The following is a 13714-nucleotide window of genomic DNA, read 5'->3' on the forward strand; positions in this document are numbered from 1 at the left end:
GGGTCGGTGACGAAGAAGCTCATAATGGACTCTTTAATCGTTTCGAAATCAGAGACACCTAGACACCTAAATATTGTTTTCTTGTATTTTTCAGGTATGTTCTATCAACTTGACTAATATGTCTGAATTGCTGACAGGTATTCATGGTTCTAAATGTGTTAGTAGCATTTCACTATTTGAAAACCGGCAAACCTGCGTGATAGGCATGACATATTTATGAGTTTACTCGTAAACATAAGAATTGGTTATTTATATTCGTATAAAATCAATTTTTAGGCATTTAAAAACTATTAAACAGAAAAACTATTTAATAGAGTAAAAAATCAATAAATATAAAGCAAAGGGAGTAATAAGATACAATTAGTGGTTAACAGTAGGTTACATACTGTAGATAAATGTAAATGACAAATATTGTGGATAAAAGTGAACCTAGATATGTCGAGATGTGTGTGAAGGAAGTAGAACACCAACTAAGTAATATAGTAATGTAAACCTTTTTGTACGAACGTGATTGTTCTCTTAACCTTTAACGAACCAAGCGTGGCAGACAAAATACGCCTTGAGGAGCTAGTGTTGAAATTTGGCCGTGGGAAAAGTTTAGTAACACCTGAAGGAAATAAACTCAACAGTATATTGTTAGTTAAGTATTCACTGAAATATCTCATATCCGAATTTTATTTTTCTCAGATAGAATAAAGTTGTACAAAAGTGTTTGATATCACAGTACATGTCACTAATGAGTCGCTGTCAGAAGATAGCATAAATAAGGTTCACACCTGTTTTATTTATAGACATTACAACAATATATTCTGAAGAAGAAAGTTAGTAGTCAGCAGCTGTACGGTGAGTAAAGAGAGAGCCAGATTGATAAAGTCTCTGACCTACGACTAATTCTTCGAACTTTGAAACACTCAATGGCAATCAAAATTATATAAATGTGTCTGAAGTGTTTTTAATTGCAAAGGTGAACAAAGTCAAAGTGTTTGTTCAATTGAAAGCTCAAACAAGAATATGTAGTTAATATGGCAATAAACGTAAATGCCCCAATCTAATTCCAGCTTTAGAGTGAACATTTTAACTGTATTTACTACCACCTTCTCTAAACCATAAAACAAGGATTGTAAGATCAAAATTAGCATGAAATGAGTAACAAACAATAACCGAAAGTTTGTTGCCGCAGAAAACTTCTCTTCGTATATTATATTCTCTAACAACCTAAAAAATAAATTACTAAGAAACAAAAACAGCTATCATATTTTTTTTTAAATTATCGTCTTTTTTAATTATTTTTCTGTGTGATAATTCTTGACATAAATTTCCTCGAGGATTTAGATTTACAATATTGGGTTCTCTTATTCCAAGAAATATTGCCAATTAATTTGTGGTCATACGTAGTAAAGTAACGAGTTCTAAAAGTTTATGTTGCTCTTTTGGCTAGTAATTGGTAAATTTACAGAATATTTAAATCTTGAGTTTAGCTCCAGTTCTCCTTCCTTTCATTGTAGCGTCTGGTATCTGACACTGTCTTAGACTTGACTCCTGGAATCTAGGGTCTTGTTCGTCTAAAGAGATCCAAAGAAATTCGGTGACTTAAAAGCTCAAAACGACTGCACCTCGTATAACACATTGTGAGAAGTGACGGTTGGGAATCAAATTGCCCTTTTATAATCCTACTACTAACAACGGTAATTAAATATTTACAAAGAAATTGCTAAAAATTTAATGAGAAGCAGAACTTAAAAGTTTGTAAAATTGTCTACAATTCAGGATGAATACAAAGATACCAATTCAAAAGTATAGGTGAAGTCTAATTGTGGATAATAATTCTGGACCTACATTATGTGTGGTTGAATTCTAACAAGGGAGGAATGATTTGAGTATCTATTAGCAGTTAAGTTTTCCTGTGACTTCTACCTGTGTAATATATTTCCATAACACACTATCAAAATATTACCTTCATACTGTATATACACGCAAAGTAATGGTGCTAAGGAGGCAGTTAGTTACGATTGCTTGTCAGTTTCACAGTGATTATCTGCAGAAGCGATGCATCGCACCCGTGGCACTGATTTCCTATGATGGATTAGTCATCAATCCTCCCTCCACCCTCCGCTGCAACGTTCACGTCAAACACTTGAATATTTAATGGTAGGTAATTTCTTTGTAGAAATCAACCTAATTTCTTTGTAGAAATTCGTCAATTAAACAATGTATATACTTGAATTTTGAAATTTACGCAGAGAATGTTCTAGGAAAAGCCGCTTTTCATTTTTTATTTCCATATTTATTATCCAACAATATTTATTAACAGCTATTTCAAATATTTGATTTTAAATCCCACAACATTTCCAAACCATTAAAGTTATACTTATAAAATGTTATAAAAAAATGTATAGTAATATTCTTTTTTATATTTTGTACGAAGCCATATCTTCTCGTTTGCACAATGAGATTTGCTATTTGTAAATAAAAGTGTAAGGTGCCTAATACATTATACATAGTTTATATTATCTGTTGATTTAATTACAGTATATTTATAATAATGGAATTGATCTGGTAACTCATAAGCTATAATTAATATTAGAAACATGGAAAAAGTTTAGGTACGCGCAATGAAAACAGTCTGAAATTTTTGATATATTTCTAATGCTTTATTTAGTGAAAATGTATTTGAGAAGTGCTAAATAAAGAATTATGTAGGGAGATCCCTATTCAATGAGATCTCCAACTGAAATCGATGTATGTGCAAGGGGGAAGGTAACAGGTTGGAGGTCTCGCTGGTGAGCGTTCCTTGAGGCATATAGTCTACAAGCGTACATAATCCGGAGGGTAATCTGGGTAGAAGAGCATTCGTGGTTCCATGGATCCAGGGTACCGTGGATGTTGTGGATACCATGGGAATTGCGGATACCGGGGTTGTTGTGGATAATTGCCTCCCGCAGGTTTGCCAACAAACCCTTGGCCCATATCACCATATCCTCCACGGCCATGACCTATACCTGCACCTGCATGCACGTCTAGGAGATTTGCACCGATCCCAATTCCGAAAAGCGAGTCCGAAGAGCGAGGAGAAATTCCATTATGCTTAGGGTTTGCTCCATCTTTCTTTAATCCTTCTAAATTTTTGACCACACTGTTGGATGTTGTGGGAGTTGTGTCTATGGAGCTGGAGATCTCGTCCTGAAAATGATACAAGTATTTATTCTCGGTGTATGTAAGTGCTATACAAGTCTACTGTAGTAGTGTATGCTTGAGTGCTAGTTTTACCTTATTTTACATGAACACAACTATTGATATAATGGTTATATTTTGAATAAATGTAATTTTATAAATGTGGACACTATATCATCTACACGCTTATGTAAACATAATTATAATTTCTTTGTTTGTACATGAGTACAGATGTAATATTAGGGCCACATGGCCCTTCCTTACCTTTAATTCAAAACATTTCTTTTTTGTATACTGATAAAATAGACAAATCGAATGAGAAAATTAGTATATGTATTCCAATTCCAATTAATTATGGAAAAATAATTGTTTTAGCACTGTCAAATTTTACTTAAATGTTATAATATTTTTTTTGGTAATTCAGAAATTTTAGTTGTTTATTTATGTAGCAAACTAAAACTATCAAGTGATTTACACAAAACGGCCAAATGTGTGGTTACAACTGTTTTTAACATTTTAGTATTACATACTGTCATGATACTACGAATCATAGTTTAGTATTAAATACCTTAATTCTAAATTTGTTTTTTCACTTACAGTTTTTCTAAAAATGTTTCAACAAAATTATACATTAATGGTTGTAGAATCTGTAAATACCTTGTATTTTTTCAGGAATCTCTAATATATGGGTAATTTCATTAAAAATAACATTATCCAAATTTACTCGTACAAAATTAAAATTTCAAAAGCCCAGTAATTAAATATTAAAGTGAAACACACAATTCTGCATACACCTTGATACGCCTGAGTATATTATATTACTCGAGTGGTGGGAAAAAATAGTAATAATATAAGCTATAGTTGGTAAGTTTGATAGTAGCCTATCCAGGTACCCTAGCTGAAACTGATAATTCTAGCTGGGCAGTAGTTTTAAAATTATATAAGTGATAGTGACAAATTTCTCTCTTTTTTACATAATTCTATTTTGAACAAAATGGATTAATATAAAAGATGTAATTTGAAACACAATTATTTAATTACAGTTGTATATTATCGATTTGTTTATGCAACAGGATTTCACACATTTGGTAATCATTGTACTTTACAAAATTAGTGTAATTGTGTTCTAACTTAAGGGGAGATGTACGCCTATATTGTAAAAAAATTAATATTTTTTTATATTTTTATCTTAAAGTATAGATGTTTCTGAGTTCAGTGATATATAATACATATATATTTGGGTTACATTTATATGCTAAAAAAAAATTATAAACATGCTAGTCGGGCGCACGGATCCGTGGTCAGACGTATCGAAGACGTTCTGAACGATAGGATATTGTTTTGAGCATTTTAATATACATAACTTGCACTTTTTAATATTACTCTTTTTCTTTTTAATCTTTGGTTTAGTTTACTTCTTATATTTGTTGGCTTTGGGTAGCTTGTTAGTTGTTTGTAACCTTTAGTGTGTTTTGTCAGCTGGTATTTGTTTTGTGTAGTGTTTGTTTACATTTAAAATAGATCTCAGTTATTGATACCATTTGTGTTTTAGAATAACAAATATGCCTCGATCAACTAAGATAACAAAGAAAAAACATTTCCGGGGTAATCAGTATGCTCGGATATCGTCGGGTAATGTAAATAGTTCAGCTGCAGTTAGTGAATTACGTGAAAGTGATGTGTTGGAAGTGCCTCGTCCTACTCCTTTTTCTGCCTCAAGAAGGAAAATAAGTACCGGTATATTACCAAACACTTTAGACATAGTTGGTCACAATAATGTAATTGTAAGTATGAATATTTTGTGTCAAGCTTTGGTTCATGCTACTGTGTGTAAATATTGTAAAGTAGAAAATTCTTTGAGCTTGAAAGAAGACGAAGCTGCAAGAGAAGGCCTAGCTTGCAAACTGTTTGTTGAATGTAGTAACTGTAATAATAAGTATTATTTTTTGGTCATCAGAAAAAAATAATGGCTTTTATGACGTGAACGTCAGAACAGTATATGGTCTGAGATCAATAGGGAAAGGATCAATATCCGGAAAACCGCTTTTCGGTATCCTTGATTTACCTAACCCTCCTAAGAGATTTGAACGCTACAATCCTTTGTTTATTAGGTCAGTAGAGAAAGTAGCAACACAATCAATGATTGATGCTACAGAAGAGGCAGTGGCATTGAATGAGTCTGAAGATGGAAGTGTGAGCAGAGACATAAGTGTTGGTTTAGACGGTACATGGCAAAGACGTGGGTTTTCGTCTTTGAACGGTGTAGTGTCGGTTTCAAGTTTTGACTCTAGTAAAATTTTAGATACAGAAGTACTTACCAAATACTGCCATACATGCAAATGAATCAAAAAACCCAAAACCTCATTTTTGTGATAAGAATTTTGACGGGTCAAGTGGAGCTATGGAAGTTGCAGGAGCTAAGGCTGTGTTTGCTCGTACAGAAATGACTAGAAAAGTAAGATACAAATATTACCTGGGAGATGGTGATTCCAAAGGGTTTTCAAACAGTAGTAAATTCTGAACCATATGGCCCAAATTTTCATATTGAAAAACTGGAATGTGTTGGGCACGTTCAGAAAAGAATGGGGGGTCGACTTAGAAAGTTACGGAGAGAAATGAAGGGGAAAGTATTGAGTGATGGATTGAAAATTGGGGGAAAGAAAGGAAGATTGACTGATGCAGCTATAGACTCCCTCCAAAATTATTATGGCCTAGCAATAAGAAGAAATACAGACAATTTAGAGAAGATGAAAAAAGATATATGGGCCATATACTTTCACAAATTGTCAACTGACGAGAATCCACAACATAATCTCTGCGATGACTCGTGGTGTAAATATAAGAAATGCATAAAAGAAAATGAAACTTATGAGCATAAAAATTCATTAGATAAAGCTGTGATGGATGCCATCAAACCAACTTTCCAAGCATTGGCTTCACCAGACCTGCTTAAAAAATGTCTCCATGGTCAAACACAGAATGTAAACGAAAGTTTTAATTCTGTGTTGTAGACGCGTATACCTAAATTAAATTTTGTAGGCCTGCAAACACTAAGATTTGGTGTTTTTGACAGTATTATTACTTTTAATGAAGGAAGTCAAGGCAGAATAAAAGTGTTTAATGATCTAGGTATAAAGCTAGGCCAAAACTGTGTTTATACCCTACGTCAGATTGATGAGGACCGAGTGAGGAAAGCCGAAAAAGCTGGTGAAGAAGAGACAAAGCAAGCTAGGAAACGGGCAAGAATGGTGAGGAAGAAACTAATTGATGATAATAAGGCCAAGGGACAAGACTATGAAGCAGGAATGTTTTAAAAGTTACTTTTCAATCATATTTTTGTATACTACATAAAAGTGTTTTGTGAATTACCGAAAATTTTACTTTTTTGACATAAATTTTCCTTTTTCTCAGGAACTAGTTGTCAAATCTTCATGAAATTTATATCATATATATAACGTACCTATTCATACAATCCCTGCCACTTTCATAAGTCTAGGTCAAAATATAAAAAAAATAAAAATTTTTTAAAAAACAAATAATTGAAAAAAATATTGAGTATCCTTAAAAAATTTCTAAAGCCAAAAATATTGATTGGAAATCTTTAAAAGTGGCAGGGCTTGTGTATAATAGTATGTTTTAGAAGTGCTAAAAATTTCAATTCGTTAGGTATCATAGTACTTGAGAAAAAGGAACATAAATATTTGAAAATTAACATGAGCTGGTATAGGGCGTACATCTCCCCTTAACATACAAAACACCATGCAACATGCATTTAACATGCAAAGACGGTATATCTTGTTAGATATAAGATATACTTAAAACAGTCTAAAAGTAATTTAAGTTATCTCAAACAGGGTTTAGCTACGAAATTGTGTTTCATTTTGACTTGTAAATTTCCGATCTATTTTCATTCAAGTATGTATATTGACTATTAAACAGAAAAACGTATAAAAAATACTGAGGATTTTTTAATAACCGAAATGATATACATTTCAATAGATCGAATATTTCATTCTCAAACACACAATGCCCGTAAAGCCAGTTATATAATATAAATAAGTAGTTAGAAGTTTACTCGGGACAAGCTTTTGAACTCTTATTTATCAACGTTTGTCTCACTTCTGATCCACGAGAAGATTTTTGGATGAGACGAATATTATGATTCATATCAATGATTCTAGATAGAATGTTTTGTTTAATTTAGTGGTGTTTTAAAGGTTACTTAAGTGATCAATATATATTATGATTACACATATATTATACAATATATATATTGAATATATATGTGAGTGTGTGTGTACACACACACACACACACACAAACAAATTATATATATATATATTATGTCAACTAATAATCATTTATTATTTGTTGATTTTCTTAAATTTATGTTTTGAATAGTCTCAGTTACTTGGTAATTTAACAAGAACTCACTAGGGAATTAAATTTGACGTATTGCAAATTTTTAAATTGTATGAATGTTTTTTCTATGTCTGTGTAATTTATTCTACTTATGTGTAAGGCTAAAACAAATTTTCATCTCAATTTAATGGTAAAAGGCATAAAAAATGAATTAATATAGAAAATCAAGAAATATCTATTCCCATAAATTTTCATTTTCTTAGATGTTTATCCAAGCGTTTTTATGGATATATTTACGGAAATATAATTAAAAAAATATATTTTTAAGCTAAATATGTATTTAAATTGAAATGTATGGCCACGAAAAGCATATATAACTAAATACTTAATAAATTACATATTATTTTTACCGTTAAGTCGGTGCGAACTATCGTTACTAGCAGGCAGAAACAGATGAGTTTCTTAAACATCATTTCCTGCAACAAATTATATATAATTAAACAGTTAAACAACTAAATTCTCAATTTACGTATATCAATTTGTAATAGACAATGGTCTACAAATACAAAAGTTAATGCCATTACTAAACCATATTTAGGTTAAGATTCTTTTGTACGGGATTAATTGAATTCAAGTAAATAACAGACAATAACATACTATACATTAGTTTTCCACTTCGTTATTTTTGAATTTATAATTTATTTGAAATTTTACATTTATTTAACTCAATAAGAAATGTTCGTTCCTATAAAGCAATAAACTATAATAACGCTGACATATAATTTCTTTACATCTGCAGTAAATAATTTATAAAAAATATACTATAAATGAATTACTTGATTATATTGTCAGAATGCTTTTACATCAAATTAGTTTTGATTATCCAAGAAATTATTAGCAAACTGTATAGGTTCAGATGAAATATAAAATAAATATTGTTATTGCATTGCAAATTAAATTTTCCGTATGACAAAATAAATTATACAACATAACTTCTTACCTTACGTGGTGTATCTTGAGAGTATCATCCAAGACTGTGAATTTAATCATAAGTATATTGTCTTATATAGTCATCATAATCAATGATATGAAATAAAACCTTATCCCGTGACAGTTTTGATATCAAGCGTACAGATTTTCCATTGTTTTTTGGCTAATTAGCGTAACCATTGATAACCGTTCCTTAGACATAAGTCGTAAAAGACAGATACGCTCGTAAAAATTGATAACACTCGATATCAGTACAGTCGGCTATTGTTTGATGGTTTTAGTATTGAAATATATAATTGCTTGCTACCTTATCAGGCCAGTATGAAAGTAATAAAATGTTATCAGAAGATGATTTTTAATGGTTTTGCCACGAGTTTACGGGTAAACAAAATCTAAACGTAATGAATAAAAAAAATCAATATAAAATTAATTTAAAATATATTTTATCAGTTGATATACTTAGGGTGTTTCAAGAGAAGTAGGCACATCTTCATGATATGATAGTATACAGAAAAGACAAGCAAAAATTTGTAATTGAAACGAAATTCAAGTAATATCTTTTTTGTTTCTTGCATCTGTGCATATGTTTTTTATATTTTAAAATGTGTTAGTGCGAACAAAATAAAATTGATCATTTATGTTAAGGTTATCAAGGGAACATTATTACTAGATTTAAAGAAATATGATCAGTCTTTTTTCTAAACCGCACTATTTAAAAGTTTTCAAAATTGTACATATCTATAACTGTCAATTTAAAATGATAGGTGCAATAATAATATTTTTTTCACTGTAACGACGAAAAAATCAAACCACGTTTGTTGAAATCAGTTTAAAAACGAAATAATTACACCTATTTTAGTTAAGAGTGTTTCTGTTTTATTACTGAATGTATATTCTCAGAGATCCAAGATCTGAATTTTTGTTTAACTATTGGCCTTTGGATCATTAATAGCTGTTTTTCTAATTAAAAATCTAATAATATCAGTTGTCTCCACAACAAGTGTTTAAAAATAAGATAGTATTGTGATGATTTAATTTGGATTTTGCTTTTAATGGCAATCACTGACACGATTTATTTCCTTAAATTAGTAATTATTTATAAGATGGCTATGGACAGCAATGAGGCGTGCGCTGATATCCATTTAACACATGGCGCTGATTGGGGAAAAAAGTGCTGAAGCCAAGGAGATTTATATGGAGTAGTTTACTGGCTCACATACCCTTGATCACAAGACTTTGAAGGTGTCATCGCCGTTAAAGATTTGCCGTACATAATCATTGAAATTTGATTTTTTACTTTACATAAACCTCTATACCTTGAAGACCATGCATTACAAATTATAATTATGAAATTTGTAATCATCTGATTTTAACAAGACTGGTTAGGATATGAATTTTATTATAATAAGATTTTATTGTCGAATTAAACTTCATGAAAATCATATTTGCTTTTAGTTTCTACATCAATCAGTAGCAGTATTTGAAAGTTTACGTGGCACTATAGGCCTACCGATATTTTTAAATAGTATAGGTACTGTATATTATAGCATTGCATTTCACTTTTATACGTTTGATCTTGTTGTGCGAATACTATGTAAGTCAATTTGTGTAGTTATATATAAAGTCACATACGTATATGCAGTGCACAAGTTATTAGAACTTTGCGATGTGGGGTATAATATTCATTATAGGGAATTGTGTTTACAGATACAATCATAACCACCAGAACACAAAACCACGATAATCCGAAAACATATTCGTAATTACGACTGTATACGAGTAACTTTACAACACGTACAAACACGGCAACACACACACACACACACACACACACACACACACACACACACACACACACACACACACACACACACACACACACACACACACACACACACACACACAAAAACACACACACACACACACATACACACGAACACACAAACACACATATACATAAACAAATATTTATTTATTAACAAATATGGTTAATTAGGCTGCCCATGTAATTAAACATTGCTCAATCCAGGGTAAACACATTATTTATTATTTTATTATTTTTTACTTCAATGAGGCTTACCCGATTGTTTTTCTGCTTAAAAATGGCGATATTATTATTCAAAAGACTTGATACCTAAAACATATACATATTTAGTTACAATAGCAATTGTTTTCCATGTAACTAAAGAAAGGCTATTACAGTTTTCAAGGGAAATATTTTATGTAGCTTAGGTAAAACAAACCCTATGTAAGTACTTTGCTAACTCAAATTAATAGACCAATAGTTAAAAGAAAAGTACAAAAAATTCCTAAACAAATATCACATCTCTAGTAAAATAATTGGTTTTATCTTGTTAGGTTTTAAACGCACGACTAAATATACATACATACATTGAAAAAAGCATTTAAATATTTATTATAGGAAGACTGCACATTTGATACGAATCATACATGATTTACTGACTATATTACAGAATAATGCTGACATTTAAACGTACTGGTATTATACTACAATAATAATATTATTTATTACGAATGTTAATGCCTCTTCAAACCCTTTACCGATTTAACTTGGTTCCTGGTTACATTACACAAGTAATGATTTAGTGTTTAAATATTTATTATTTTACATATTTTTTTAATATTTGATCCAATTCAGTTGTAACCACTTCAGATTCAATGGTTTTGTGTTACTTTATTCTATGTGAGTGAGTATTCAATATGTTATGTTCCGTTATAGGTGTTCAAACTGTTAATTTTGAATGCACATTTTAATACGAGTTCCAAACCAGGCAACGGCACACAAGATTTCATTACCAAATGAACTGCATTTCTAATCCTGTCCATCATGCCCTGTCGGGTTGAGGACTTTGTACATATCTCCAACCAATATTTCCCGACTTCAGTAAACATTTTAATTTTTAATTATAAATAAACACAAACAGCACCTTAGTGACGTACTGTAATACAAAGTTGTATTTCATTGTACTTTATTAAGTTGAAAGAGAATGTTGGATGTCCACGGTTGGACATGCACCATCATAGAACTCTTTCTTGTCTATTTGAAAATTAGTTGATAATATAATATAATACATTTCTCTGGATATCTTGCACATAATACATTCAAATTTTGTATTATGACATTGGGTTCCATGGCAGTATTTAATTAATAAAAGGTCCGTTGAGCTAGGGAAGGTACTACAACGTAAGTGTGCGCTGAAATCAAATCTTGTCAGTTTTAAACAAAGACTTTCCATCTATTATTTTTATTATACTCTATGAATAAAAAATTACAAGCACGTGTTAATTTCATTCATAAAATCACTTTTGAGTGTATTTTATAAGTTTAAAAATTTATTTATTCTCTATTTTCTGGTTGCTATCATGGTTACCCATAAGACCAATGTAAAAATATTCCCTAACGCTCAGCCAAGTCCCATATTAGTTGATATGCACTATTATCGACCTCAGAATTGGTCATATCGAATAAAGCTTGTGCATAGTTTTAGGTCTATAGATAAGTTCGTTTTCGAGAAGGACATGCAGACAGAAATGAACATTTTCCAGTTTTACGAGTGATAGGCTTCGTTAACGCTCAGCCAATAATGTCTTATAACATAATATAATACATGTTATATGAAGTCTGTATTATCAAGTCAACTGCTCAGAACTGAATAGTACCTCACCTTGGTAACAGTTAAGCGCAACTGAATACTCAGTGAATTATCATTCACCATATCTTACACGTGTTACCAGTGCAGAACTTTGTAATTGCGAAATGCCACAACATAAAGGGAATGCTCGCCTTTGTGGGTTGTGGGTAGGGCTGACGAACAAGTCCGCCAACCACACAGCATCAAAATCTCATTCCCTTTCAAAGAGATATCGTCATGTTTAAACCTTCGTCTTTATACCGTTGTTACTCACATTTACTTTCATTAGAATTGTACTATTCCTGGTTACAAGCCGTATATACACCGTGCGAACCGATTGTAGGTATCTAAACACTCCTTTGTTCACGGTTTTTATTGAATACTAAAAAACTTCAAGATTTACGTAAAACAATAATACTGTACAATGAACCACAACAAATAACAGTTTTTGAATTAAGAATATTTAATAAATACTTTTCTCTAACAATAGCTACTTTTGAATATAGTAGCACAAGTGGGGGGTTCGAGATTCACTGCAGAGAGGTTGAGATGACAAAGAGTGATTCTGCTAGGGATTCGGTCCGTAATAAACCACGTTTCTTGAACAATACAAATTCTTACAAAGCATGACTGTTTTGAAGTTTTGAAATGTGGCTATAAAGCTACAAAATTTTCTGAGTAGGCGTTACATATACTCGTCACCATAAAGCTGAAAATACATTTAGTCTACTCGTACACCTTGGCAAAAATGTATTAGATTCAACTCTTAAACATCGATGGTATGTATTTAATAATCAACAATTAAAGAAATATTTAAGTAAAAAAATTGGTATTTACTGGATTATGTGTTTAGAGGGCTAGCAAATAATATTAGGACATAATGTTTTAGTTAGTGAATATGAACACAGATTTGGACTCCGGCACAACGCTCAGCCAATTAAACATTAATCTCAGAAAACTGCCTTGATGATTTAAACAAGGGAGACTAGCTCTTTGCCTGACGGGTGCTTGAGCATCTGATATGACAAGATAGTCCAAAGTCAATGAATGTCTTATTTTACCAGGGAAGTAAGTGCTGAGACACCCTCTCTCTGATACTTAACTTATCGACCAACGGCTTCGAGGAGAATCCTGAACCACCACCAATGGCTGGGAAGGTGGACTGCTTGCAACGACAGGACAGCTCAGCGGTCTCCCATCCATGCAGCAGGCACGCTCGAAGTTGCGCGATTCTGTTATCTTCCGATAACCGCCGTATCTGGTACAGTGTGCCATTGTCACAGGTTATAAGGAATGAGAAGTATATCCAACGTGTTTATTGTACCTCAGTACAACAACGCAAGTCTCATACAATACATCGATAACTGCCGTATCTGGTACACTGTGCCATTGTCACAGGTTATAAGGAATGAGAAGTATATCCAACGTGTTTATTGTACCTCAGTACAACAACGCAAGTCTCATACAATACACCGATAACCGCCGTATCTGGTACAGTGTGCCATTGTCACAGGTTATAAGGAATGAGAAGTATATCC

General features: G+C 31.8%; 1 protein-coding gene across 1 annotated transcript; it reads right to left on the bottom strand.

Annotated features, from left to right (window-relative positions):
- Positions 1 to 2805: 2805 nt before the first annotated feature.
- LOC124369716 lies at positions 2806 to 13451 on the bottom strand. The gene is made up of 3 exons (XM_046827772.1): positions 13320 to 13451; positions 7944 to 8009; positions 2806 to 3180 (listed from the first exon to the last, which is right to left on the bottom strand). The coding sequence occupies exons 1-3, from the start codon at positions 13449 to 13451 to the stop codon at positions 2806 to 2808; spliced, it is 573 nt and encodes a 190-aa protein (XP_046683728.1).
- Between the last annotated feature and the right edge of the window lie 263 nt (positions 13452 to 13714).

The sequence above is a fragment of the Homalodisca vitripennis genome, chromosome X (genome assembly GCF_021130785.1).
Source record: "Homalodisca vitripennis isolate AUS2020 chromosome X, UT_GWSS_2.1, whole genome shotgun sequence".
NCBI lineage: Eukaryota > Metazoa > Arthropoda > Insecta > Hemiptera > Cicadellidae > Homalodisca > Homalodisca vitripennis.

Coding starts and splice junctions, on each gene's coding strand:
- LOC124369716 (XM_046827772.1), bottom strand. CDS start 13,451: ATGGCACACTGTACCAGATACGGCGGTTATCGGAAGATAACAGAATCG. Junction 8,010..13,319: donor GTCCACCTTCCCAGCCATTG/GTGGTGGTTCAG, acceptor AATTTGTTGCAG/GAAATGATGTTTAAGAAACT. Junction 3,181..7,943: donor TAGTTCGCACCGACTTAACG/GTAAAAATAATA, acceptor TATCATTTTCAG/GACGAGATCTCCAGCTCCAT.